At 42.3% G+C, this 24,988-nt stretch overlaps 1 protein-coding gene across 1 annotated transcript; it reads left to right on the forward strand.

The window, feature by feature from the left end:
• On the forward strand, nt 1–24,775 carry LOC111954192 (potassium channel subfamily K member 10-like). The gene is made up of 7 exons (XM_023973723.2): nt 1–638; nt 4,597–4,982; nt 17,844–17,961; nt 19,374–19,534; nt 20,818–21,010; nt 22,498–22,640; nt 22,983–24,775. Exons 1-7 carry the CDS (start codon nt 584–586, stop codon nt 23,661–23,663), a joined length of 1,737 nt encoding a protein of 578 aa, XP_023829491.1. The 5' UTR covers nt 1–583; the 3' UTR covers nt 23,664–24,775.
• Nucleotides 24,776–24,988: the final 213 nt, after the last annotated feature.

The raw sequence follows: 24,988 nt of genomic DNA on the forward strand, positions 1-24,988 counted from the left end.
CTTCTCCATGCTGAACTTTGGCTGGCATATGCCTCTTCGATTTGGAGTGTTGTCGTGAGAATACGCCAGCTCGCACTACCATGAAAAAGAGCGAGAGAGACGCACGCGCAGCGCGACCGTTGGATACCATAGGCTTGTACAGCCCTGCTGAAGTCTTTGCTGCAGCGGTCAAGAGAGCAATTTTTGAACATGTAATCGTGAAGTTCGTCAACGCTGTTGGAGCTCCGACTCCTCCTGCGTTTTGTCGTTGTTTACAATAAAAAAAGGACAGGCGTGGACTGTGGTGCAACGAGCAATAGTGGGTGTGCGCTTTGCTCTTGTTCCTACTAGAGTCTGTTGCGGGGAGAGGAGAGCTCATAATTACCTTTTTACCCGGGTGTGCACCTCGCTCTCACTGACAAGAGCAAAAGAAGACACGGATGATGTGTTTTTACTCCCTACCGTTCTCCATTCTCTCTCGGTTAAAAACAAAGGATTCAATAGAAAGAGCGTTGAAAGATTTTACATAAAGACAAGGCTTTTTTCTTTCCAGTCAGTTGTTTTCGGCAAGGGTTTGGTCCATTGTGGCAAACCGAAAATCAAGATGAAATTTCCCACGGAGAACCCAAGAAAACCAGGGAATCCCAACCCTACGCCAGGTTTGTATTTCACCGTTTAGAACGTTTGTCGGGTAATCAATGAAAGCAGATCGATTGAGTTAAATGCTTCCAATATTGAGTCAATATAGGTTATTTCGTTTAATTGTACATACGTAAAGTAACATTTGTATCATTAGACTATAGGTGAAGTTGGAAATGTATTGATACACATACATTGGTGTTATTGACAAGTCAATTTATAACTGCAGTGATTGAGTCCACCACAAACATGATCATGCATTGCATGACCAATGTCCAACGAGGAATGGCGCATACCACAGCTGTTTTCCTTATCATTCCTTATTATACCTTTAATAACACCTAGAGCCACATGTTGGCTATAGCTCTGATCCCACCCCTAAAGAATATAATACATTTATTGTTGATGTAGATACATTTGGTGGGCACTGATGTGCCGAGGGGAAACTGTCTGCCTGCAACGCGCCAAAGCAGCACACATTGTCCAGATAGATAAACTAGGAGACATGGCGAGGGCTAACGCTACCTGCCATTAATGAGCTTCATCTATTCAACTTGATTTAGAAAGCGCACGGCTGTTTTGGTGATTGACATTCCCATCAGATTAGGTCCAGGGATAGGCACGACTCCTTGTAGCTAGTCTTCCTCATGCTGGTAGCACATTTCCTATTGCCATTTTATGTATAAATGTATCTTAACATAATTTAGCCACCAATCAAGGTCTGATTCCTTGTTTATGTTGTTTTTGAGGGGAATTGACCATGGCCGGACTCTAGTCTAAAACATGTCGGTTGAGGTGAAGGCGAAATGGCTAATGTAAACTGTCAGTCAGTAATATAATGTCATAAAGAAGCACTTGGTGTGTTACAGCTGGTGCAGTATTGTGATGCATTGAGAGATGGGGTAAAAACACATTACCTCATCGGATTTAGGTAGAGCTGGAGCTCTGCATGGGCAGTTCCCGCCAATCCTGCATGTATGGCACGTCAATGCGGCTGTTCTATTCTCGCTCACGATCAAATGTTTACCCAGCCGCCTCTCCAGCCACCAGTGCAGCAGGTGGCTATCTGTTTTCATCGGTATGACCTTTTGGGAGAAATGTCAGCCGTTTTTTATGGTCTACATGCAGCCAGCAATGTGTTGAGCGTTGGTCATCAACATTATTTGCGCCTGCCAGACCAGTGTAGTGAATGTTTTTCCTCACAGTGTGGTTGAATGGTTACATAAATCACCACCACTAATTCATTATATTTGTTTTCATAATCAAAACCTAGTATACAGTGGGATGTGGCAGAACTTTGACGACTCTTAATAGTACATCATGAAAACTCCTGGATTTTCTTCAAATATCATTCAGACAGTACAGCATTAGGAAATCGTTCATCAACCAATGATTATTTCATATATAAAGGCTTTTTCTTTAATCCATAAAAAAATAGCATTCTCAGCCTGTGCTTGGGGCTGCCAGCCATATATGGCCAGAGTATGTGCATCCACTGGCTGATGGAGTGTGCTGATGGAACACTCCATGCCACTGCTCTGAGATGCCTGCTCTTAAAGGGATACTTTGAGATTTTGGCATTCTTCTAGCATTAGCACAATGACTGGAAGTCTATGGGTATCTGCTAGTGTGCTAGCAGATAACTAGTAGATACCCATAGACTTCCAGTCATTGTGCTAATGCTAGTTAGCAATTGTGCTAGCGATAGTTAGCAACTTCCTTCAAACTGCACGCAGAGACATAAAAATGGAATCCACGAGGTCATCTGACTCTGGGGAAGCAGATAAAGGGCCACATTGCCAAAATTGCGAAGTATTCCTTTAACAATAATGGGTTTTCAGAAAGCCCACAGAACACATTAGCGATTCTCTCTCTCTCTCTCTCTCTCTCTCTCTCTCTCTCTTATTGAACGATAACAATAAACATACAGTAGAGTACATGTGCAGGTTGATTGGTTTGTCAGACACTGTCCCTCAACTTATGGCAGGCAGCAATGTAGTGCGCTGCCAACCCACAGCTCTCTGCATCCTCCCCCAACAGGACTGGTAGCCTACTCTCATCAGAGAGGTCTTTGAAACCTTGAACAAGGGTTTCAAATTTGGGGAAATGACACTCTCTAATTGTTTTATATTTTTGACATTTTGTCAAGAAATGCAGCTCCGTCTCAGGTTCTGCTATTGTGCAGTGGTTGCACAGCCTTTCCTCTACAGGGAGCCAGGTTTTCCTGTGTCTACCCTTCTCAATGGCAAGACTGTGCTCACTGTACTTTGTCAAGGTTTTTCTAAGGTTTTGATCAGTAACCATGGTCAAATATTTAGCCACAGTGTACTGTCGATTTAGGTCCAGATAGCACTGCATTTTGCTTTGTGTTTGTGCTTGTGTTTCCCAATAAACAATATAGTTTTGTTTTGACTGTGTTGTAATTTGGTTTATCCTGATTGATTGGATGTTCTGGTCCTGAGGCTTCAGTGTGTTAGTAGAACAGGTTTGTGAACTCAGCCCCAGGACCAGCTGGATGAGGGGACTCTTTTCTTTGCTCAGCTCTTGGCATTGCAGGGCTTGGTAGTGATATGAGAGGGGGTCACTGTATTTGAGATGTTTCCAAAACTTAATTGCTCTATTTTGTTTTTATTATTAGTGGATATTGGCCTAATTCTGCCCTGCATGCATTGTTTGTAGTTCTCCTCTGGACATGTAGGATAATCTTACAGAACTCTGCATGCAGGGTTTCAATGGGGTGTTTGTCCCATTTGATGAAATCTTGTTTTGCAAGTGGACCCCACACCTCGCTGCCATAAAGTGCAATTGGTTCAATGACATATTCAATTAGTTTTAGCCAAATTTTAATAGGTATTTGAATTTGAATTTGCTTTTTAATGGTGTAGAATGCCCTGCTTGCTTTCTCTCTCAGTTCATTCACTGCCTCATTAAGGTGTCCAGTTGAGCTTATTTTTAAACCTAAGAAATTGTAGTGTGTGCAGTACTCTATATATTTTGTACCAATTGAGAACTTTGGTCTAATTCCCTGAGCTCTGGATCTTCTTTGGAAAAATACTTATTTTAGTCTTTTTTTTGGGTTTACTGCCAGGGCCCCGGTCTCTAGCAAGTCCAGGCTCTGCTGTAGGCCATGTGCTGTGGGTGACAGCAGGCATAGGTCATCTGCGAAGAGTAGGCATTTAACCTCTGAATTGTGTAGACTAACACCAGGGCTGAGGATTTTTCTAGAATAGTGGCCAATTCGTTGATGTAAATATTGAAGAGTGCAGGGCTCAGATTACAACCCTGACGAAGGCCCGCCCCTGGTTAAAGAATTCTGTTCTTTTCTTACCAATTTTAATGCTGCACTTATTGCCAGTATACATTGATTTAATTATGTTATGTGTTTTACCCTGTACACCACTTTCAATAACTTTGTAGAACAGTCCTGTATGCCAAATAGAATCAAATGCTTTTTGGAAGTCTCTCTCTCTCTCTCTCTCTCTCTCTCTCTCTCTCTTCTCTCTCTCTCTCTCTCTCTCTCTCTCTCTCTCTCTCTCTCTCTCTCTCTCTCTCTCTCTCTCTCTCTCTTCTCTCTCTCTCTTCTCTCTCTCTCTCTCTCTCTCTCTCTCTCTCTCTCTCTCTCTCTCTCTCTCTCTCTCTCTCTCTCTCTCTCTCTCCTCTCTCTCTCTCTTCTCTCTCTCCTGTGCTGCTCAAAACCTCAATATCAAGAAAAACTGCATTTATATTTCATTGTCATACTCCTGTGGCTGATAGACGGAAATACATTCTTAAGCTCAAACTGCCCAAAAAAATCAAGCCCAGTTCCATGTAGAAATCGTACACAGACAATATATTAAACTTATTTACATACTGTAGGGTTGTTGGGTTCTTTTTTATTCCACCCATTTGCTTACATTTGGATTGTGCAGTACATGACTACATATTCACTTTTCCTATATTGCAGCACCTAACAATAACATTTCATGTTTTTCTCTGCAGTGGCGGTCCAGACCAACCTGTTCCCGCCCAAGAAGGTCCAGCCAGGCATGATGAGTGCCAGCCTGGTCCAGGCCAGTGTGGCCACCATGCAGAACCCCATGGGCTGCACAGTGCCCCGGCTCTCTCCATCGCGACCTGCCAGCATGGTGGCCAGCATGGAGGCGGTGGGCGAGGATGGCTCGCCCCTTTTCACGGTCATGAAGTGGAAGACCGTGGTGGCGGTGTTTGTGGTGGTGGTTGCCTATCTGGTGGGGGGAGGCCTGATGTTCCGGGCCCTGGAGCAGCCTTTCGAGAGCAACCAGAAGGTGACCATCACCGCAGAGAAGGCGGCGTTCCTGCAGAAGCACCCCTGTGTCTCACCGGCGGAGCTGGAGGTGCTTATCAAGGTAAGGAAAGACAACAGCAGCCACTAGGTCAGTCTGCAGTCAATACTGGAGCTTCCCTGTCTCCTTCAGCTCTGTCTGGGGTCCCTAGTGGGGACTCAAGTCTACTGAAACTTGAACTCTGTATCGATCCAATGTTATTTAAGCCCCCCCCCTCCAGACACACATACACTACACAGTAAACACTGCCAGCCATCCTGAAATTGGATACAAACCACAATAAACCGGCTTGTGTATCAACATAACTATAGAGTCTAGCTGTATGTCAGACTGAATTGAAATTGACCACTGACCACCACGTTGTGGGTGACTGTGTACAGTACTGTGATTGATAAACAGGGTACGAGTGTGTTATTTTGACCAGTATGCCAGGCAGTCTGAGTGCCAGCATGTGACGTCGTTCAGGCCTTGGCTGCCACTACCAAATGCTCCTAACTGTGATGCCTAAAGACACTCATTATTGCTAGCGCCTCACAGGGAATATGGTTGGCATAACAATGGCTCAGAGACACGACTGAGGAGAGGTGGAGAATAGATATCAGAATGGCCAAATGCCAATTCCTATACCTAGGTGGATGTGTAACAGAGGTGGTTCATGGAACCACGCTTGATTGATCTTGAAGATTTGTGTTATCTGCCCAAGCGAATGCCTAGGCTTTAGCTCAGGAGGCTAACACAGACTTAGTTTCAAACCTGTCTGTCACATATGCATGGCAATACTTCATCTGTACCATGGGATAGCTATGATAGATGCCCATACAATGAAGAATACATTATGTAACTGTTAGCGCCAATATACATTTGTTTTTCTTTCATCAGGCCGATGGCTTATAGGAAAGTTGGCAGGGACCGCTGTCACTGTAATTGTATGCCTTTTACATTAAAGTCATTCTATTGATTTCCTGATTTAGAGTCACCTTGATCAATTTGACTTGCAAGGGTATGCCTGCCATTTCTTCAAGTCCTGCTCCCTTTTAGTCTATATTGAGACAAACGTCTTGGACCGAGCTCAAGACAGCGTTCAGAAAACAATAGTTGCTACAAACTAAGGTTTCACCTCCTGAATAATAAAAAAAAAAAATAGGTTAATCTGGATAGGAGGAACATCATAAACTGAGAATTTGACTTGTACTGCAGCACTCTCACTTCTGCAAGGGCCGACAGGGTTCTCAGGGCCGAATGCCTCCAGCTCCTCATAAAACAACCAGAGTGACACTCAAGTGTTTGGATCAGCCAGATATCGACGCCTCGTCCATGAAAACCCCGGATGATAATGAACGCAGGGTATGGCACCAAGCCAAGTTTCTCCTGGCCGGCTCACCAACAATACACATTGAAACACATGGGTGCCAGTGTGAATTTTAATCGTGAATGAATTGGAAACACTTCGCTCACAATAACTCAAGGATCTTGGGCTTGGGCAATGATTGGAAGTGAGAGGGTTTGTAATTGTTTTTGTTTTGAACTGTTTTAACTGCGGAACAAGAGGTGGTAATTTATCTTAGTTACAGTAGAACTCTGAAGTAGTAGGGAAATGGGCTAAATCAATTCCTCTCTGGAACAAAAACAGTGTTGGGGAATAGAGGGATGCCAATGCAGTTGCTAATGCTCACCGCCTTCGTAGGGTCCTGCTGGGGGCCCGTAATGCTTGGAATGCAGAATGGATCTTTTCCTGCAGAGAACCCGAGCCAAAATAGGCAACTCAGCACTAATTCGCTTACATACAGTGCATTCGGAAAATATTCAGACCGCTTGACTTTTTTCACATTATATTACCTTACAGCCTTATTCTAAAATTGATTAAATAGTTCCCCACATCCCCATATCATACACACAATACCCCATTATGACAAAACCGAAAATGTTTTTTTAGAATTATTTTAGAATTTCTTGCAAATATATTAAAAATAGAAAATGTAAGTATTACATTTACGTAAGTATTCAAACCCTTTACTCAATACTTTGTTGAAGAACATTTTGCAGCGTTTACAGCCTCGAGTCTTCTTGGATTGACGAAACAAGCTTGGCACACCTGTATTTGGGGAGTTTCTTCAATTCTTCTCTGCAGATCCTCTCAAGCTCTGTCAGGTTGGATAGGGAACGTCACTGCACAGCTATTTTCAGGTCTCTCCAGAGATGTTCGATTGGGTTCAAGTACAGGCTCTGGCTGGGCCATTCAAGAAAATTCAGAGACTTGTCCCGAAGCCACTTCTGCATTCTCTTGGCGATGTGCTTAGGGTCGTTGTCCTGTTGGAAGGAGAACCTTCGCCCCAGTCTGAGGACCTGAGTGCTCTGGAGCAGGTTTTCCTAATGGATCTCTCTGTACTTTGCTCCGATCATCTTTCCCTCGATCTAGACTAGTCTCCAACATCCCCACAGCATGATGCTGCCACCATCATGCTTCATTGTAGGGATGGTGCCAGGTTTTGTCCAGATGTGATGCTTGGCATTCAGGCCAAAGAGTTCAATCTTGGTTTCATCATACCATAATCTTGTTTCTCATGGTCTGAGAGTCCTTTAGGTGCCTCTTGGCAAACTCCAAGCGGGTTGTCATGTGCCTTTTACTGAGGAATGGCTTCCATCTGGATAATCTACCATAATGGCCTGATTGTTGGAGTGCTGCAGAGATGGTTGTCCTTCTGGAAGGTTCTCCCATCTCCACAGAGAAACACTGTAGCTCTGTCAGAGTGACCATTGGGTTCTTGGTCATCTCCGTGACCAAGGCCCTTCTCCCCCGATTTCTCAGTTTAGACGCGGCGGCCAGCTCTAGGAAGAGACTCTGGGGTTCCAAAATTCTTCCATTTAAGAATGATGGAGGCCACTGTGTTCTTGGGGATGTTCAATGCTGCAACATTTTTTGGTACCCTTCCCCTGATCTGTGCCTCGACACAATCCTGTCTCGGAGCTTTACGGACAATTCCTTTCTACCTCATGGCTTGATTTTTGCTCTGGCATGCACTGTCAACTGTGGGACCTTATATAGACAGGTGTGTGCCTTTCCAAATCATGTCCAATCAATTCCATTTACCACAGGTGGACTCCAAACAAGTTGTAGAAACATCTCAAGGATGATAAATGGTAACAGGATGCACCTGAACTCAATTTCGAGTCTCATAGCAAAAGGTCTGAATACTTACGTAAATAATGTATTTCTGTTTGTTTTTTACAAACATTTCTAAAAACCTGTTTTTGCTTTGTCATTATGAAGTATTGTGTGTAGATTGGTGAGGACATGTTTTCATTTAATACATTTTAGAATAAGGCTGTAACGTAACAAAATGTGGAAAAAGTGAAAGGGTCTGAATACCTTCCGAATGTAATGTTTTAGTGCATAGGGAGCATCTGCATTCAGAGCATCTGCAATCCCAAATGCATTTCCACCTAAAAATACTACACTGACATTAGCTGAAATAGGAGTGTCAGACATAGATGTGCTTTTTTTCATGAGTGGATCTTTGTGACTTGTATGCTGCAGCATGCAAGTTATTTTGTAATCTAACAGTTAACATGGGATTTCTCATTGAACCATCATCTTCTGAGTGCTTTACGTTTGATAAGGATCTCCAGGCATGTAGGTCGTCTGTTAAAGCAACAGTATTCCTTCTGATATATGCAGTAATAATTGCCGACATTTGCAGCGCAGGAAGGCTAAATTTAGCCGTAAGTCTTAAGAGCATCTGCTGGGGAGTCAATTATTCATTAGGGACTAACTATAGTTCTGAAGGACCCACGATGGATGGAGGTGTGGCTTGGGGAATGTCGACTGCTCTTCCGGGTCTCTAGTCTGGTGTGATTAATGCTGCTTGGGATTAAACCGAGTACTCATTACAGTATCTTGTCCATCAGACCTTCAAAGTCCAGTCGTGTGCCACATCGTGTTATAAGCATAGCTTGATGTACTACAGTACCCACAACAATCTAGCGACAAGGTCTTTCCATCACACTGATTCTGGAGGATCAATAGACCGTTTTTGAATATTTTCTGAAGCCATTGAGTTACTTGGCCTTTTATTCTGACTCATTGTTTGGGTACTGGATATTGCCAGATGATATTGTTCTCAGCGACTGAGTCAGCATTGTCAAACATAAGGTAGGTTGCAGCCTGTAGTGTAGACTGTAGCAGGCTGGGGGACTCTCAGAGGGAGGGATTGGTGTGTTATTGTGTGTCACTCCATCCCACTGAGGTCCTACCATGGTGCTTACTAATTACCCAACACTAGGGCCATGATTCAGAGGTGTGGAGTGTGTCTGTGCGAGTGTGCATTGACTCACCCACTCCCTTCCTCTTCCCCCGCTACCCCCTCTCCTTCTCCAGCATGTCTCGCTTGAGGATACATTTATTCTTGGGTTTTCATGCGACTGCTGACACATTCCCTCTGCTGACAGGGTGATGAAAGTTGCAAAAGGCCTTTAACATGGGGGAGAGCAAACCCAGCGGGCAAAATATGTCCCACGACCTCTAGTTGCCTGATAAGATAGAACCCAATTAGAACTGCTCTTTGTTAAAACGGAGTAAAGATTTATTTTCATGACAAGATCAATACTTTATGGGAAAGACAGATAATCAGATTACAACCAGATAAAGATGTTTTCTCCCCCTGGTTGTTAAAAATATATTAACAAATGTCCTTATCTAACCAATATACAACCTAACCATAACCGTTATGGCATAACTTCATAAAATACGCCATAATGATGTAATTGCAACCTGTTTTGCCCGCTGGGCAGGGCCCAGACTCCCTTTTGACTATTACCACTTTAAATATTATTTTGGGACCTGCATTCATTTGCATACTTAATAATGAAAACTCAACTTTCCTATGTCCTCGGATTAGCGCTCGATTAAATCCGTGGAAGATCTGCATTGTAGCGTGGTTGAAATTTCAGGTGATTTCCGATTGAGCCAACATATGTAGCGTTTACTGTGAATGCAGTCTCTGCGAAAGTGCAGAGATCCTGCCCAATGTCAGCTAACATATACTGTAGGTACATATTCTAATCATACAGTATATCTAAGAATAACAAAGCACCATGAGGGCTCCTATTTAATGTGAAAGGTGATTATTCTGCGGCAGAGCAGAGAAAAGTGCAGATGATAAGCAGTTCTGGGACATGTGCCAGGCTGCTGCTTTAGTGTCTTAGCCCAGAGTTACAGCCTATTGGACAGGTAGGGCAGGGCAGGGCAGGGCAGGGCAGGGCAGGGCAGGGTAGGGCTTCAGCCAGACTACTGGGTAGAGATGTATACCTATCTCCACAGCATTCTCTGTCAGTTCTGTGCCGGCGACAGTGATAGCCTCCTCCTGTGAAACCTCTGGAATCGTTTTTCCTCCAGCTGTTTATGGGGTTAGGGAGTGACTTTGAGTATCCATCCACTAAAGAATAAAGTCCCCTGTGCCAAGTCATGTCTAGTCTCTTGCTGCATTGCACAAGTGTCAATAACATAATGTAACAGTATAACCGTATGCCAAGTTAGCTTGGCAGGCTTGCATACGTTACTGCATGTGGTGTCAATAGGTCCTGACAATAAGCATGTGGCATGTATTGTTTAACTGAGAAGGCCTTCCACAAAGGCTACGTTTTAAATTAATATTTCAGAGTGGAAATATGGTGTTGGCTGCATCTGAGGAGATCACATTAATATTTTTTTTTGGGGGGGGGGGGGGGGGGGGGGGGGGGGGGGGGACCTCATTCAGGGTGTCCTGATGCAAACCACATTCAGATAGAAATGCTAAACGCCTTTTATTTTTCTTGAATGCTGCTGCGCTGCCCCAGTGCCAAATCTTCACCAGTCCTCTGATCCAGGGATTCCCCAACTTGGTCCTGGGGGCCCACCTGGGTGCACGTTTTGTTTTTTTGGCCTAGCACTACACAGCTGATTCAAATAACCAGCTCATAATCAAGCTTTGATTATTTGAATCAGCTGTGTGGTGCTAGGGAAAAAAACTAAACGGGGAACCGGGGGTGAAAACAGTGAAAACAGGTTTTTTAACATTTTTGCAAATGTATTACAAATAAAAACATAAATACCATATTTACATAAGTATTCAGAGTGTTTAAACTATAACATCAGGAGTTTGAGTAATCTGATACATTTAAAAAGATTGGTGTGAGCATGTTTAAAACCATACCTAAATGGGAACATACAGTGCATTCGGAAAGTATTCAGATGCCTTGACTTTTTCCACATTTTGTTATGTTACAACCTTATTCTAAAATGGACAATGACAAAGCGAAAACAGGTTTTTATAAATTTTTGCACATTTATAATAAAAACAAACAGAAATAGCTTTTTACATAAGTATTCAGACGCTTTGCTATGAGACTCGAAATTGAGCTCAAGTGCATCCTGTTCCTTGAGATGTTTCTACAACTTAATTGGAGTCCACCTGTGGTAAATTCAATTGATTGGACATGATTTGGAAAGGCACACACCGGTCTATATAAGGTCCCACAGTTGACAGTGCATGTCAGAGCAAAAACCAAGCCATGGGGTTGAAGGAATTGTCCATAGAGCTCCGAGACAAGATTGTGTTGAGGCACAGATCTTGGGAAGGGTACCAAAAAAATTCAGCAGCATTGAAGATCCCAAGAACACAGTGGCCTCCATCATTCTTAAATGGAAGAATTTTGGAACCACCAAGACTCTTCCTGGAAACTGAGCAATCGGGGGATTGTTTTTTCTTTGTTATATGGGGTATTGTGTGTAGATTGATGTGCAAAAAACCCTATTTAATCCATTTTAGAATAAGGTAACAAAATGTGGAAAAAGTCAGGGGATCTGAAGACTTTCCAAATACACTGTAAATGTAAATAATGAGCTGGGGAATAGGATGGAGCTCTCCAACCAAGGTGCATGAATTGAGGAGCAAAGATGCAAGACAGTGGAAGTTGATCAAATACTTATTTGTTGTTAAAGTCCCTGTGAAGTAAAACATTTACATTTTCTGTGTTTTATACAGTGGGGAGAACAAGTATTTGATACACTGCCGATTTTGCAGGTTTTCCTACTTACAAAGCATGTAGAGGTCTGTAATTTTTATCATAGGTACACTTCAAATGTGAGAGACGGAATCTTAAAACAAAATCCAGAAAATCACATTGTATGATTTTTAAGTAATTAATTTGCATTTTATTGCAAGACATAAGTATTTGATCACCTTCCAACCAGTAAGAATTCCGGCTCTCACAGACCTGTTAGTTTTTTCTTTAAGAAGCCCTCCTGTTCTCCACTCATTACCTGTATTAACTGCACCTGTTTGAACTCGTTACCTGTATAAAAGACACCTGTCCACACACTCAATCAAACAGACTCCAACCTCTCCACAATGGCCAAGACCAGAGAGCTGTGTAAGGACATCAGGGATACATTTGTAGACCTGCACAAAGCTGGGATGGGCTACAGGACAATAGGCAAGCAGCTTGGTGAGAAGGCAACAACTGTTGGCGCAATTATTAGAAAAGGAAGAAGTTCAAGATGACGGTCAATCATCCTCGGTCTGGGCTCCATGCAAGATCTCACCTCGTGGGGCATCATGATCATGAGGAAGGTGAGGATCAGCCCAGAACTACACGGCAGGACCTGGTCAATGACCTGAAGAGAGCTGGGACCACAGTCTCAAAGAAAACATTAGTAACACACTATGCCGTCATGGATTAAAATACTGCAGCGCACGCAAGGTCCCCCTGTTCAAGCCAGGGCATGTCCAGGCCCGTCTGAATTTGCCAATGACCATCTGGATGATCAAGAGAAGAATGGGAGAAGGTCATGTGGTCTGATGAGACAAAAATTGAGCTTTTTGGTCTAAAACTCCACTCGACGTGTTGGAGGAAGAAGAAGGATGAGTAACACCCCAAGAACACCATCCCAACCGTGAAGCGTGGAGGTGGAAACATAATTCTTTGGGGATGCTTTTCTGCAAAGGGACAGGACGACTGCACCGTATTGAGGGGAGATGGATGGGGCCATGTATCGCGAGATCTTGGCCAACGACCTCCTTCCTCAGTAAGAGCATTGAAGATGGGTCGTGGCTGGGTCTTCCAGCATGACAACGACCCGAAACACACAGCCAGGGAAACTAAGGAGTGGCTCCGTAAGAAGCATCAAGGTCCTGGAGTGGCCTAGCCAGTCTCCAAACATGAACCCAATAGAAAATCTTGGAGGGAGCTGAAAGTCCGTATTGCCCAGCGACAGCCCCGAAACCTGAAGGATCTGGAGAAGGTCTGTATGGAGGAGTGGGAAAAATCCCTGCTGCAGTGTGTGCAACCTGGTCAAGAACTCCAGGAAACGTATGATCTCTGTAATTGCAAACAAAGGTTTCTGTAACAAATATTAAGTTCTGCTTTTCTGATGTATCAAATACTTATGTCATGCAATAAAATGCAAATTAATTACTTAAAAATCATACAATGTGATTTTCTGGACTTTTGTTTTAGATTCCGTGTCTCACAGTTGAAGTGTACCTATGATAAATATTACAGACCTCTACATGCTTTGTAAGTAGGAAAACCTGCAAAATCGGCAGTGTATCAAATACTTGTTCTCCCCACTGTATATCTTTCCACAATATGAGGTTGGAATAATACCGTGAAATTGTGATAATGATAATGATAATGCCTTTTAAGTGTAAGAGCTGTTTGAAAAGACCGCCTGAAATTTCAACCTGTTTTGGTGGGATGGAGTTTTGGCCTGCCTGGAGAGATCAGTTAATATATCAGTTAATAGACCAATAAGAAAGATAGCTCCAAACCTCTCTGCCAATAACAGTTCGTTTTCCGTCTTCCCCACTCCAATCAGACCACTCCCAGACAGTCCTACCATAATTCTTGCTTGAGAAATTGCTCTTTGCTAAAATGCCATTTTTGTTTATTTTTATCCATTTAAATTTGACAAAGTCACAGTAAGGTACTTAATTATTACCCAGAAAGGATTTGAAAGGAAGATAAAAATGTCTGCATTGGACCTTTAAAACCAACACAGGTCGAAGCACATTATATTTTTATCAACTTCCATTGTCCTCCAAGATTTGCTGAATGTCCTCTTCACTTCCAGTAGGATAGGGCTCAACATTTGTTATTTACATTTTATTTAAAGATAGAATCCTTAATAGAAACCAAAAAGCTGAGGGATGGGCCTGAAGAAATGTAACCACTCTCAGATTAACAGACAGAGCTATGTATGCAAGGACTGACCATCCATGATATCAAAATTATAGTTTTAAACATGTTTGGAGGCTATACAGTGTGTGTTTACATTTACATTATTTACAAACATTGGAGTAAAACAACATTTGAATTTGGGTTCTGATGGGGTATGACAGAAGAACTGAGATCATTAGGAATTTACAAGTTATATTCTTCAGGAGTCAATGGGTATATATCATTAATTTCTAAGTCAAAAAATGGATGAGGCAACTTAAGATTCTAGCTTTAAACATCGTTCTACCAAATAAGTTGACGAAGAATACATTCTCATTTACGGCAACAACCCGTTGTAGGGGAGAGGAGAGAGACTGAATGAATAGTAAAGTCTAAAAAGAAGCTATTTTGTACTTCAAAGTTTAGCATGTCCAAAGATCTGAGTCAGAGTTCTTGCATTAAATAAGGATCATTCAAACAAAGTGTGGGACAGATGTAAAGCAGACAGGGTTGGATAGGTTACTTTCTAAATGTAATCCATTACATTTACTAGTTACCTGTCCAACATTTTAATCAGCAACTTTTGGATTGCCCGAACTCAGTAATATAATCTGATTACATTCAGTTACTTTTTGATTACTTTCCCCTTAAGAGGCATTAGAAGAAGACAAAAATGTATGTTACCAATTGAATGACACCTGTTGCAAGATAAATCAGTGTTAAAGTTTACATAGCTGGCTATATATGGATGTTCAATTTTACTAAAATGGGTTGGTTATGTATTCTTCTTCTAACCCATCGCGTTCTACTACATATAATATTACTATTCAATTAGGTCTTTACATTAAAAACTAAAGTCTATCAGAATTCCAGTCATTCCAATAAATGTTATACCCCTTGATCTTCAAGAATAGGACCTGGAAATATGGAAGTATAGATTAGCTTTTTTTTTTTTACCTGAGCGTAACACCCCAGAACTAAGGATTTATTAGCCAGCCTTACTCTGTTGTTTATGATTTTGTTGTCATGGAGGACTTATTGGGCTCATTGATTCGAGTTGAAAAATAAATGCTGCGCTCATAGAATGGCATGCTTTGAGCGCCACTGACAAGTGTCTATTAACATGTTAAAAATGAATGCCATATACTGCATTTGCTATAGGCCTATTGTTTCCATTTTTGTTGGTGACACTTTGATATCTTGATAATATGCAGCTGTTTAAAGTGCAAATACACTGATAAAACAATAACAAAATAGGCATCCCACCTCTGTTTTGGTAAAAAGCTGAGGGATGGGCTTGGATAAATGTAACCACTCTCAGATTAATAGACAGAGCAATGGATGCAAGGACTGACCATCCGTGATATCAAAATTATTGTTTTAACCATTGTCATGACTTTCCCTCCTGGGTAAGGATCAGAGAGAGCCCCCACCTCTCTCTCCCACCAGAGAGAAAGGGGTGGGTGGGCGGGGGAAGTTTGGCAGTTTTATGATAGTTGTAAATACCTTGCAGGAACTCTCTCTCCCACTCTGCAGAAATTGAAGTTAAAAATCCCTTTGTTACAACAGAGACTTTGCAGTACTGCAACATCAAAAGGTTGGACATTGAGACAATATTCCCAACACAAAGAATGTGGGAATTGGTCGGGATGGACTTAAAGAACAATTATGTCAGATCAGTTGTTATTTTGTGATATCATTAAGGACGGTATAACCAAATAACAGTAACTCTACAATGTATACATCCCAGTTATCAGATGTACATCTAGATGTTGTGGAACTTACATAATTAAATATGAAACTATTTGTGAGAAGATGAAATGTGATTTTAGCCATCTAAATGAGAATCGTCTTTCATATAAAATTTTACCCAGTCAGTAACCATGCCCACATGAGCACAGACATTATGACAAAAGGAGGGAATGCCCTGTTTCCCCAAGTGTTTATAAAAGGACTCCTAATGAAATTTACATTAGACCAGACAGCGTGACCAGACCCGCAAAAACCTGTCTCAAAGTCAACAGTGAAGTGGCGACTCCGGGATGTTGGCCTTCTAGGCAGAGTTGCAAAGAAACAGCCATATCTCAGACTGGCCATCAAAACCCCCCAATTAAGATGGACAAAAGAACACAGGCACTGGACAGAGGAACTCTGCCTAGAAGGCCAGCATCCCAGACTCGGCTCTTCACTGTTGACGTTGAGACTGGTGTTTTGCAGGCACTATTTAATGAAGCTGCCAGTTGAGGACTTGTGAGGCATCTGTTTCTCAAACTAGACACTCTAATGTACTTGTCCTCTTGCTCAGTTGTGCACTGGGGCTTCCCACTCCTCTTTCTATTCTGGTTAGAGCCAGTTTGCGCTGTTCTGTGAAGGGAATAGTACACAGTGTTGTACGAGATCTTCAGTTTCTTGGCAATTTCTCACATGGAATAGCCTTCATTTCTCAGAACAAGAATAGACTGACAAGTTTGACAGGCAGACAGCCATCCACAACAACCACAATCCGTAAAGCGCAAATAGCTAAATGAGAGAGCGGCAGTGTGATTCACATCAACACGCTATGTAGATATCAATAGTAGGTGATATCCGTATAGCCGTAGACTACAACACTGCTGTCATCCTTACCTCCAAGTGTTTATTCAAGTTGCATAATCTTTGGATACCGACACCAGTCCCACCATTGGAAGACATACCTTGGACTGTAGCCTACAAAATCCTATTCCTGCGCTTTTCCCGGGATCGAAAGATTGTTTTTGCAAACATCCTTTCTGAATATAAAAGTCATCCTTGAAGTACTCATCTAGTTTTTCAAAAGTTTCTGTGCTCTGATTACAATATTTTAGCTGGTAACCTAACAGATTACAGTTACTGTTTTTTTTTGTAATCCCTTACATTTAACGGACTACATGTCACACGTTACTCCCCAACGCTGAAACTAGATCAATGCAGTAACGGCTCATCTTAAGCTATCAGATATCAAACTGTCAGTTTGGAAAGTGGAGCTGATTGCATGTGTAACCAACCAGATTTCAAACCCGGGTCTCCTGTGCATCCCAATCCTGCGTTACCCCGCTAAACTAATGCCAGGGCATTTGCTCTGAGAGTTAGAGCAAGTCTTCAGGTCTCAGGCAAGGTTAGTTAACACTCAAGCATGGTTTGACAAACCACCTCCGCTGTACTCTACCACTGGACTGTCATGGCCTCTCCTCCCCTGCCCTTGTTTATTTGCCCTTCAACCGCATCCACACACCTATCCCACCATCCCTCACACCCTGAGCTACATCCTGTTGCTCGCCACTCCGAAGCTCCATCTGGCGTGCCGGCTTCCTGCCGGGTAGACTGGCCGACTGGCGCAGAGTGTGAGGGCTGCTCAGGGCATGCTGAGTATCATGTGCCCCGCCCCCCCATGGTACCTTTCTCATTGTGGCACTGTCATGATGATTCACCACGCAGAAGCGTCATCAGCAGTAAGCTATACAGCAGTCATATGTTACGCAACTGGCTGCTTTAGGAAATCACATTGGAAAGTTTGATGGATCCTTATGCGGGATATCCCCCCTGAGAATTCATCTATTCAAAATGTAACGATAGGATCCCTAATAGACAGACTCTCAAGAGACTCTATACCACCAAAAATTGCTGCAATTTTTAACGTAATGCTGTCATCTTTACCCATTTGATGTAGTCTATTTTTTATGGTCTGATGAGTGTCTTTGTATGTGTGCCCAGCACTCTGTAGATGCAGTGAATGCTGGGGTCAGCCCGATAGGAGACACATCCTATAACTCCAGTCACTGGGACCTGGGCAGTGCCTTTTTCTTCGCCGGAACCGTCATCACAACCATAGGTAATGGTTTTAGTGTTGGATTAGTACTACACACACCTGTTCCAGTACTGCATTGGTCACTATTATCGAAACTCCATTGAGGCCTATGTCATCTGTCACATCTGTGGTTACTTTCACTGTTGTTTGTTATTCTTTACCATCCATTCAACCCTTTATTTACAATGGTCCTTTCAGGAATAGGGAATAGATCGTTCTCGCTGAAACAATGATAATATTACTGGCAATTCCCCTTATTTACACTGCGGCCATTGTTCATTGACCAAAGTTTTTTGCAGGGTAGAAAGTGAAGTGCTCTGTTGAAACCAATTGAAAAAATATGTCTTAAGTGTAACCTGTAGACTAAAACCACTGCACACCTACACGGTAAAACAATATTATTTGATTTGGGATACTCAGAGAAACATTGCTCGAGTAATGTCATTGTCATCTGCCCTGATTTGAAAAGACGGGACAGTTTATTAGCTACCCACGTTAGCTGGTAGAACGTTCAGCTGTGAATCAGGTCTATACCTGCAAATTGCATTTGAAGGTTTCTTACATGAGATAGATATGGGATTGGTATGTGAGTCATCTGTCAGATGGAAGGAAGTGAGCTGCTCCACTCCTAGGAATAAGGGGGTGCTGAGAATGTTTTGTTGATGCTCTACAGATGGCTATATCGGTCCGCTAATACAGGACTAGTAAAGGCCCAGTGCACTACTTTTTTCAGGGGGTGCTGCAGGAACCTCATCACCCCTACTTTCCACAGCTATGGTAGTTACCGTACCAGGCAGTGTAGGTGTAGTTCAAGTTAAGTGCAAGGGCTGATGAAACATTCTGCCATTTCACCTGAGGTAATGCTGTTTACATTGACTAGAGACAATCAAGACTTTAGGAGCCAGTTTCCCAGACCCAATCTAAAAAGCATGCTAAATGGACAATATCTATTAAAAGTGCTTTTTTAGTCCAGAAATGTGTTTTATTAATCTGTGTCTGGGAAACTGGCCTTATAGTTTCTGTGTTACCTGTGTTGAAATCACCTTATCAATCATAGCATTGTCTACAACAGAACTTTCTAAACCATTAGCACTCTTGACTACTGGATGTCTTCAATTTGATGGATGGTGGAAGGAGGCATTTTACCTCCAATTCATTGGCATATTTGTGATTGTATTAGAACCCGACTACCACCTCCGTGATTCCAAATGGAAACTGACACTGCAAGCAGTGGGAAAAAGGGACAGAAGCTTAGCTAGCAGACAGTATGCTAGCCTTTTGTAGATAGCAGCATGTGTATAAGTCTATGGAGGAAAGGAGATGGAATTGGTATTGCATAAACCCACTGTGGTTGTGTCTGCCATTGATAAGAAAGAGATTCAAGTCTCATCACATCCGGGAAAATATGACCTTCTCTTTCTCGGTTTCTTTCACAGGATATGGTAACATTGCTCCCAGCACTGAGGGCGGGAAGATTTTCTGTATCCTATATGCAATATTTGGCATCCCTCTGTTTGGGTTCCTGCTAGCCGGTGTGGGGGACCAGCTAGGGACCATATTCGTGAAAAGCATCGCCAAGGTGGAGAAAATGTTCAGAGTAAGTTCACAGCATACAGTAATCCACAACAACATGACAAATATAAGCAATAATTATGTTTTAATGTATTATGAAAACAGTTATTAATGATTGTTCCTATCGTCACAATGACTTTAAATGTGAGGTATTGATAGGCTAGAAAGTAGAGAGACATGGGTTTTTACCCAGTTGACAGCAGTGGTGCCAGAAATGAGTTGGTGGGTGGGCATGCAGCAGCTAACTTCCTGCAATTTTACACATTTTGCCATGGGGCAAAGAGAAACATGTGCACTTTTATAGCTGATGTTATGCTATTCAACACAGCTCATTAAAGTAAAAAAATATATATAGATGTGTTGACTGTGATAAAGGCACTTGATTATGAGCTGTCTTGTATGCTAAATGAACAAATTAAGTGGACAGTGGAATGGTGTGTGTAGCCATAGAAGCACAGTGACATGCCTCAATGCAGTCATATTCGTGGCTTTTTGGGGTGTGGCTTTCAGTTAGTTCTTCTTGGCAACCCATACTGTGAGAGTGAATGTCATTCCAATTCGTCTGTTCTGTTATATTTAATCAAATCTGACTAATCCAGTGCACTGCTTGCTATGAATTATATCTGACGGTGTTTGCATGTTTAGGTAAAAATACATAATGTCGCGTTTGGAACACTGACACTGTAAAGAGCATAAAAAATAAATATTAATAACAACAATTTTTTCTCAATCTGAGTGGGTGGGCCTGGCTCCCCACTCTTGCCTATGCCCCCAGGTTGAACGTGAAAGTGTTCAGTACTGAGTGAGGTGTTATCATCTACTAATGATGTGTGGGCTCTACATTATGGGTTGTTAATAAGCAGGGGGTGATGGCTGTTGTGCTTTATTCTGATGGGCCCAACAGTTACCCTCCGCTCTGTTCTGGCCTGTGGTGTATTACAGTGTGTTTACATTTCTCAGAACAGGAACACCTAGTGTGAGAGCTGTACTGAGTGAGCTGTGCCTCTGTGACAGCCCACAGTCACAATCACCATTACGCCTCGTTTGAGCTAATCATGCATCTTATGCATGTTTAGCTTATCACCAGGCGGTGTCAGAGTGTGGAAATACTGTAGACGCCCCACCTTGTCAGAGTCATGAATCTCATCATGCGAACGCAGTAGTGACGCCACCACAGAACGACAACACACTGTGTGCACAGAATGGCCTTGGCCTTACGGCCTGTGTGTGCCTGTTCTTCTGTATGTGTGTGTGTGTGCTGTGTTTGTTTGTGTGTGTGCATATGTGTGTCTTCTTCTCCTCTCCCAGCATAAACAGAACCAGATCAGCCAGACCAAGATCCGAGTGGCCTCCACGTTACTCTTCATCCTGGCGGGTTGTATCCTCTTTGTCACCATTCCAGCGGTCATCTTCAAACACATAGAAGGCTGGACTGGACTGGAGGCCATCTACTTTGTTGTTATCACCCTGACAACTATTGGAATAGGAGACTATGTGGCAGGTGAGAGCTAGATTAATTATTAGTTCATGTTTGTGTTGTGAATAATTCCATAATGAGATGATTATCTGAAAGTGATTCTTACTTAAATAACAGCCATTTTGAGTCAGTTTTCTACACTAATACATCATTAAGGCTCATACAGTGCATGCGAATAACAACTAATAACAACTCACCTTTGTTATTTTACTGCTGCTGTTCAATTATTTGTTACTTTTATTTTCACATTTTCACTTATTTTTATTGACTGCATTGTTGGTTAAGGGCTTGTAAGTAAGTATTTCACTGTAAGGTCTACACCTGTTGTATTCGTCGCATGTGACAAATCAAATTTGATTTGATTTAATACATCCTTTTAATTAAAGTGTCAAAATTGTCAATATAACAACTGTTGCGGCCATTCATTTTGCTTCAAACTTGGTTATGGTTGGAGGCAATGACGTCATGCACCCCAAAAATCTGAGGGGGCACAACATACGTGAATAATTATTCTTAATTCTGTGTAAAATATATATATTTTTCTGCATATCTAAGGATACCTCTTGAACTCTGTATTCTCCTGTTGGTTCATTTTATAAATAAACTAAATATCCTTCTCTGGATCTCTGCTAAAATCTGTGTAAAATAATGTGTCTTATTCAGTACATTTAGTTATTGCTTGCTTTTCTAAAGTCTATCAACTTTGCCAGCAGGCATACCAGATAAGATAGTTAGACAAGTTAGACAAGCTAGCTACTCTAACTTGATTGATAGCTTGAAATGGCTTCTTGGTAGCTTGGAAACCTATCTAGGCTAGCTAAAGCAAACTTTATAAAATTGCTAGGTGGCTAATAGTATTACAGAGCAAAATCCACAAAATATTAAAAACATTTATTTTAATTTTTAATTTTTAAACAGTACAAATGTGAGGGGGCAATTACCCCTGTGCCCCCTATGGGCATGACATTTCTGGTTGGAGGACCTACTTTTCAAACATTTTCCTACCACAACTTTGCACCTTGTGCTGTGCCATTATTACAAGGGCTCAAGATTCCTCATTAATGGAGGGTGCTGATATTGAGACATGCAGTTGTTTCTTGTCTTAGATGTCGACATAAAAAAGGTAGTTGTATCAAGAGGCTCTCATAGCTTGATCTCACTGACCAAGCTGCTGCAACACTGCACAGATGATTTATTTCCCAATCACTCTTTGACATACAAGCGCTTGTCTGAGAAAAATAGCTTTGTTCGTTTCTGTTCTATGGATTTTAGCCCATCAGCTTAAGATATTCAGGTAGAAAATGAGCCAATAGAATCAGTGTTTATCAGGGTCATGTTTAACCAAAAGGAAGAAAATGGACTGACACAGGGAGGGATTACCTGCACTTATCCAATAAGAAACACACATTTTTGTTTACCATTTAAAAATGTTTTTCTATGGTTAGCTCTTATGAACATGACCCATGTATCTCATCATGCTGAATGTTTCATTGTTTGTTTACATCCTATAGGAGGGGACCGGAGGGTCGTGTATCGTAATTGGTATAGACCACTGGTGTGGTTCTGGATTCTGGTGGGGTTGGCCTATTTCGCTGCTGTTCTGAGCATGATTGGTGACTGGCTGAGGGTCTTGTCCAAGAAAACAAAAGAGGAGGTAAGATAATTTACTTATAGGTTACATTATATGACCATACTACTATGGTATAGAGATGTAATGGTATAGTTGAACACTACATGGGCTTAGTATTTTGTCAAATGTCCCATTAGAAGAACATTAATTCTTCAGGATTGGTGGGTCCCCTGCTTATGCGATTAGCAGGAGGTTGTAAGTAACAAGAACATTTCCCAGAACATAGACATATTCGATATTGGCAGATAGCTTAAATTTTGTTTACCTAGCTACTGCCACCAATTCTGTAATTTGGATTAACTATCCAATTGCGTTATAGTATTTTATGGTGTGGAATGACCTTGGTTTTATTTTCCCGTGCTCTAGGTCGGAGAGATCAAGGCCCACGCGGCCGAGTGGAAGGCCAACGTGCGAGCCGAGTTCCGGGAGACGCGGCGACGCCTGAGTGTGGAGGTCAGCGACAAGCTCCAGCGGACCGCCACCATCCGCAGCATGGAGCGGCGCCAGCTGGGCCTGGACCAGTGGGCCGTCTCCACGGACATGCTCTCCCCGGAACGCCGTGCCGCCTTTAACAGTCTGGACACCAACCCCTACAAGACCTCGTCTCAGGAGAGCATCGACATGAAACTCAACAACCTGCGTCTAAGGGGGGCAGAGTGTGATCCGCGCCGGTCCGAAAGTGTGGCCTCCTCAGACGACAACATCTTTAATCGCCTGGGTTCCGTCACCAAGCTGGCCAAGAGAAACAAGAACCGCGAGCTGAAGAAGAATATCCCAGATGAGCTACAATGCAGGCCCTTTAGTACTCCGCCTATGGAGATGGGGAAGAGGAAGGAGGAAGAGGAGGAGGAGGAGGAGGAGGAAGATGAGGGGTTAGACAAAAAGTTCAACACCAGCATGTCCGATCTGCCGCTGTTTGTCGAAGTGTGCAAGCCCCAGAATGGTTTCACAGTACCATTCATACCACTACAGACCAAAGAAAAAAAGACTGAGGGGGAAACACTTCAACTTGAAGAAAAGGAGCTGCGTATCCAGATGGATCCTTAAAAATGTTGGTTGTTCCTCTGAGGTAAAGGATGTTTTAAACGTCACCACCATATGTGCCTTACATTTCTGTCACGCCTTTGTGTGCTTGATATTGGGGGAACTGTTGTGTCCCTGTGTGCTATGTAATGTTATTCAATATTCACTGTGCCCTAATAACCTGAAGGAAAGACATTAACATCATACGTTTCTACAATCACCCGGTAATTGTTTTTAGATGGGAGGTTCTTGTGGTACAGAACAACCAAAATGATGGGGTTTATTTTGACTGAAAGAGAAGATGGCTGCTATTCTGAAGAGTCGATAATAAAGCAAGTAAGATGCTTTGATGTGTCTGTGACTTGTATGTACGTAGTGGACTTCGACGAGACGGTGCTGGTCCTAAACACATATCTGAGGTCATTTTAGGACATGAGAACTGAGCTGCTGAGAATAGAGCAACAATTGAACAAGAACAACAACTGGAGACTCACCTGGATTTGGTTATTGTGAAATGTACGACTTTGTTCTCATTCCGTCACGACACATAAACTCTGAAAATTTATGAAAAAAATTATAAAAAACAACCACAATGTTGTCTGTGCATGGTCCTTGAGCTAAACTGTCTTGAAAGTGTGTGATTACGCTATTAAGTTCATGAACTTTCATTAACACAATCTCAGGGCTTGTGGTCCTAATGTTGTCGTTGAAATGTTTCTAAAGTATACTGCATTCACACTTTGTAGCATTAGAGGAGCTTTGGTTGCACTTAGAATTGCTTTTCTGAAGATGACAGCTTATGACAATGGAACGGAAGGTAAGCCATATTGCAGGAAGGAAAAATGGCCCTAATTGCTTAGACAGGATACTGTCAAATTTGTGAGACGGATGTTTTTTTGGCGCAAACTTGTATGATACAGTGGGGAGAACAAGTATTTGATACACTGCCGATTTTGCAGGTTTTCCTACTTACAAAGCATGTAGAGGTCTGTCATTTTTATCATAGGTACACTTCAACTGTGAGAGACGGAATCTAAAACAAAAATCCAGAAAATCACATTGTATGATTTTTAAGTAATTAATTTGCATTTTATTGCATGACATAAGTATTTGATCACCTACCAACCAGTAAGAATTCCGGCTCTCACAGAACCTGTTAGTTTTCTTTAAGAAGCCCCCCTGTTCTCCACTCATTACCTGTATTAACTGCACCTGTTTGAACTCGTTACCTGTATAAAAGACACCTGTCCACACACTCAATCAAACAGACTCCAACCTCTCCACAATGGCCAAGACCAGAGAGCTGTGTAAGGACATCAGGGATAAATTGTAGACCTGTACAAGGCTGG

The sequence above is a fragment of the Salvelinus sp. IW2-2015 genome, linkage group LG28 (genome assembly GCF_002910315.2).
Source record: "Salvelinus sp. IW2-2015 linkage group LG28, ASM291031v2, whole genome shotgun sequence".
NCBI classification, from domain to species: Eukaryota; Metazoa; Chordata; class Actinopteri; order Salmoniformes; family Salmonidae; genus Salvelinus; species Salvelinus sp. IW2-2015.

Bases quoted from the DNA above. Each gene is read 5' to 3' on its own strand.
- LOC111954192 (XM_023973723.2), top strand. From the start codon at position 584: ATGAAATTTCCCACGGAGAACCCAAGAAAACCAGGGAATCCCAACCCT. The intron at 639-4,596 runs GTTTGTATTTCA...TTTTCTCTGCAG, and splicing joins GAATCCCAACCCTACGCCAG to TGGCGGTCCAGACCAACCTG. The intron at 19,535-20,817 runs GTAAGTTCACAG...CTCCTCTCCCAG, and splicing joins AGGTGGAGAAAATGTTCAGA to CATAAACAGAACCAGATCAG.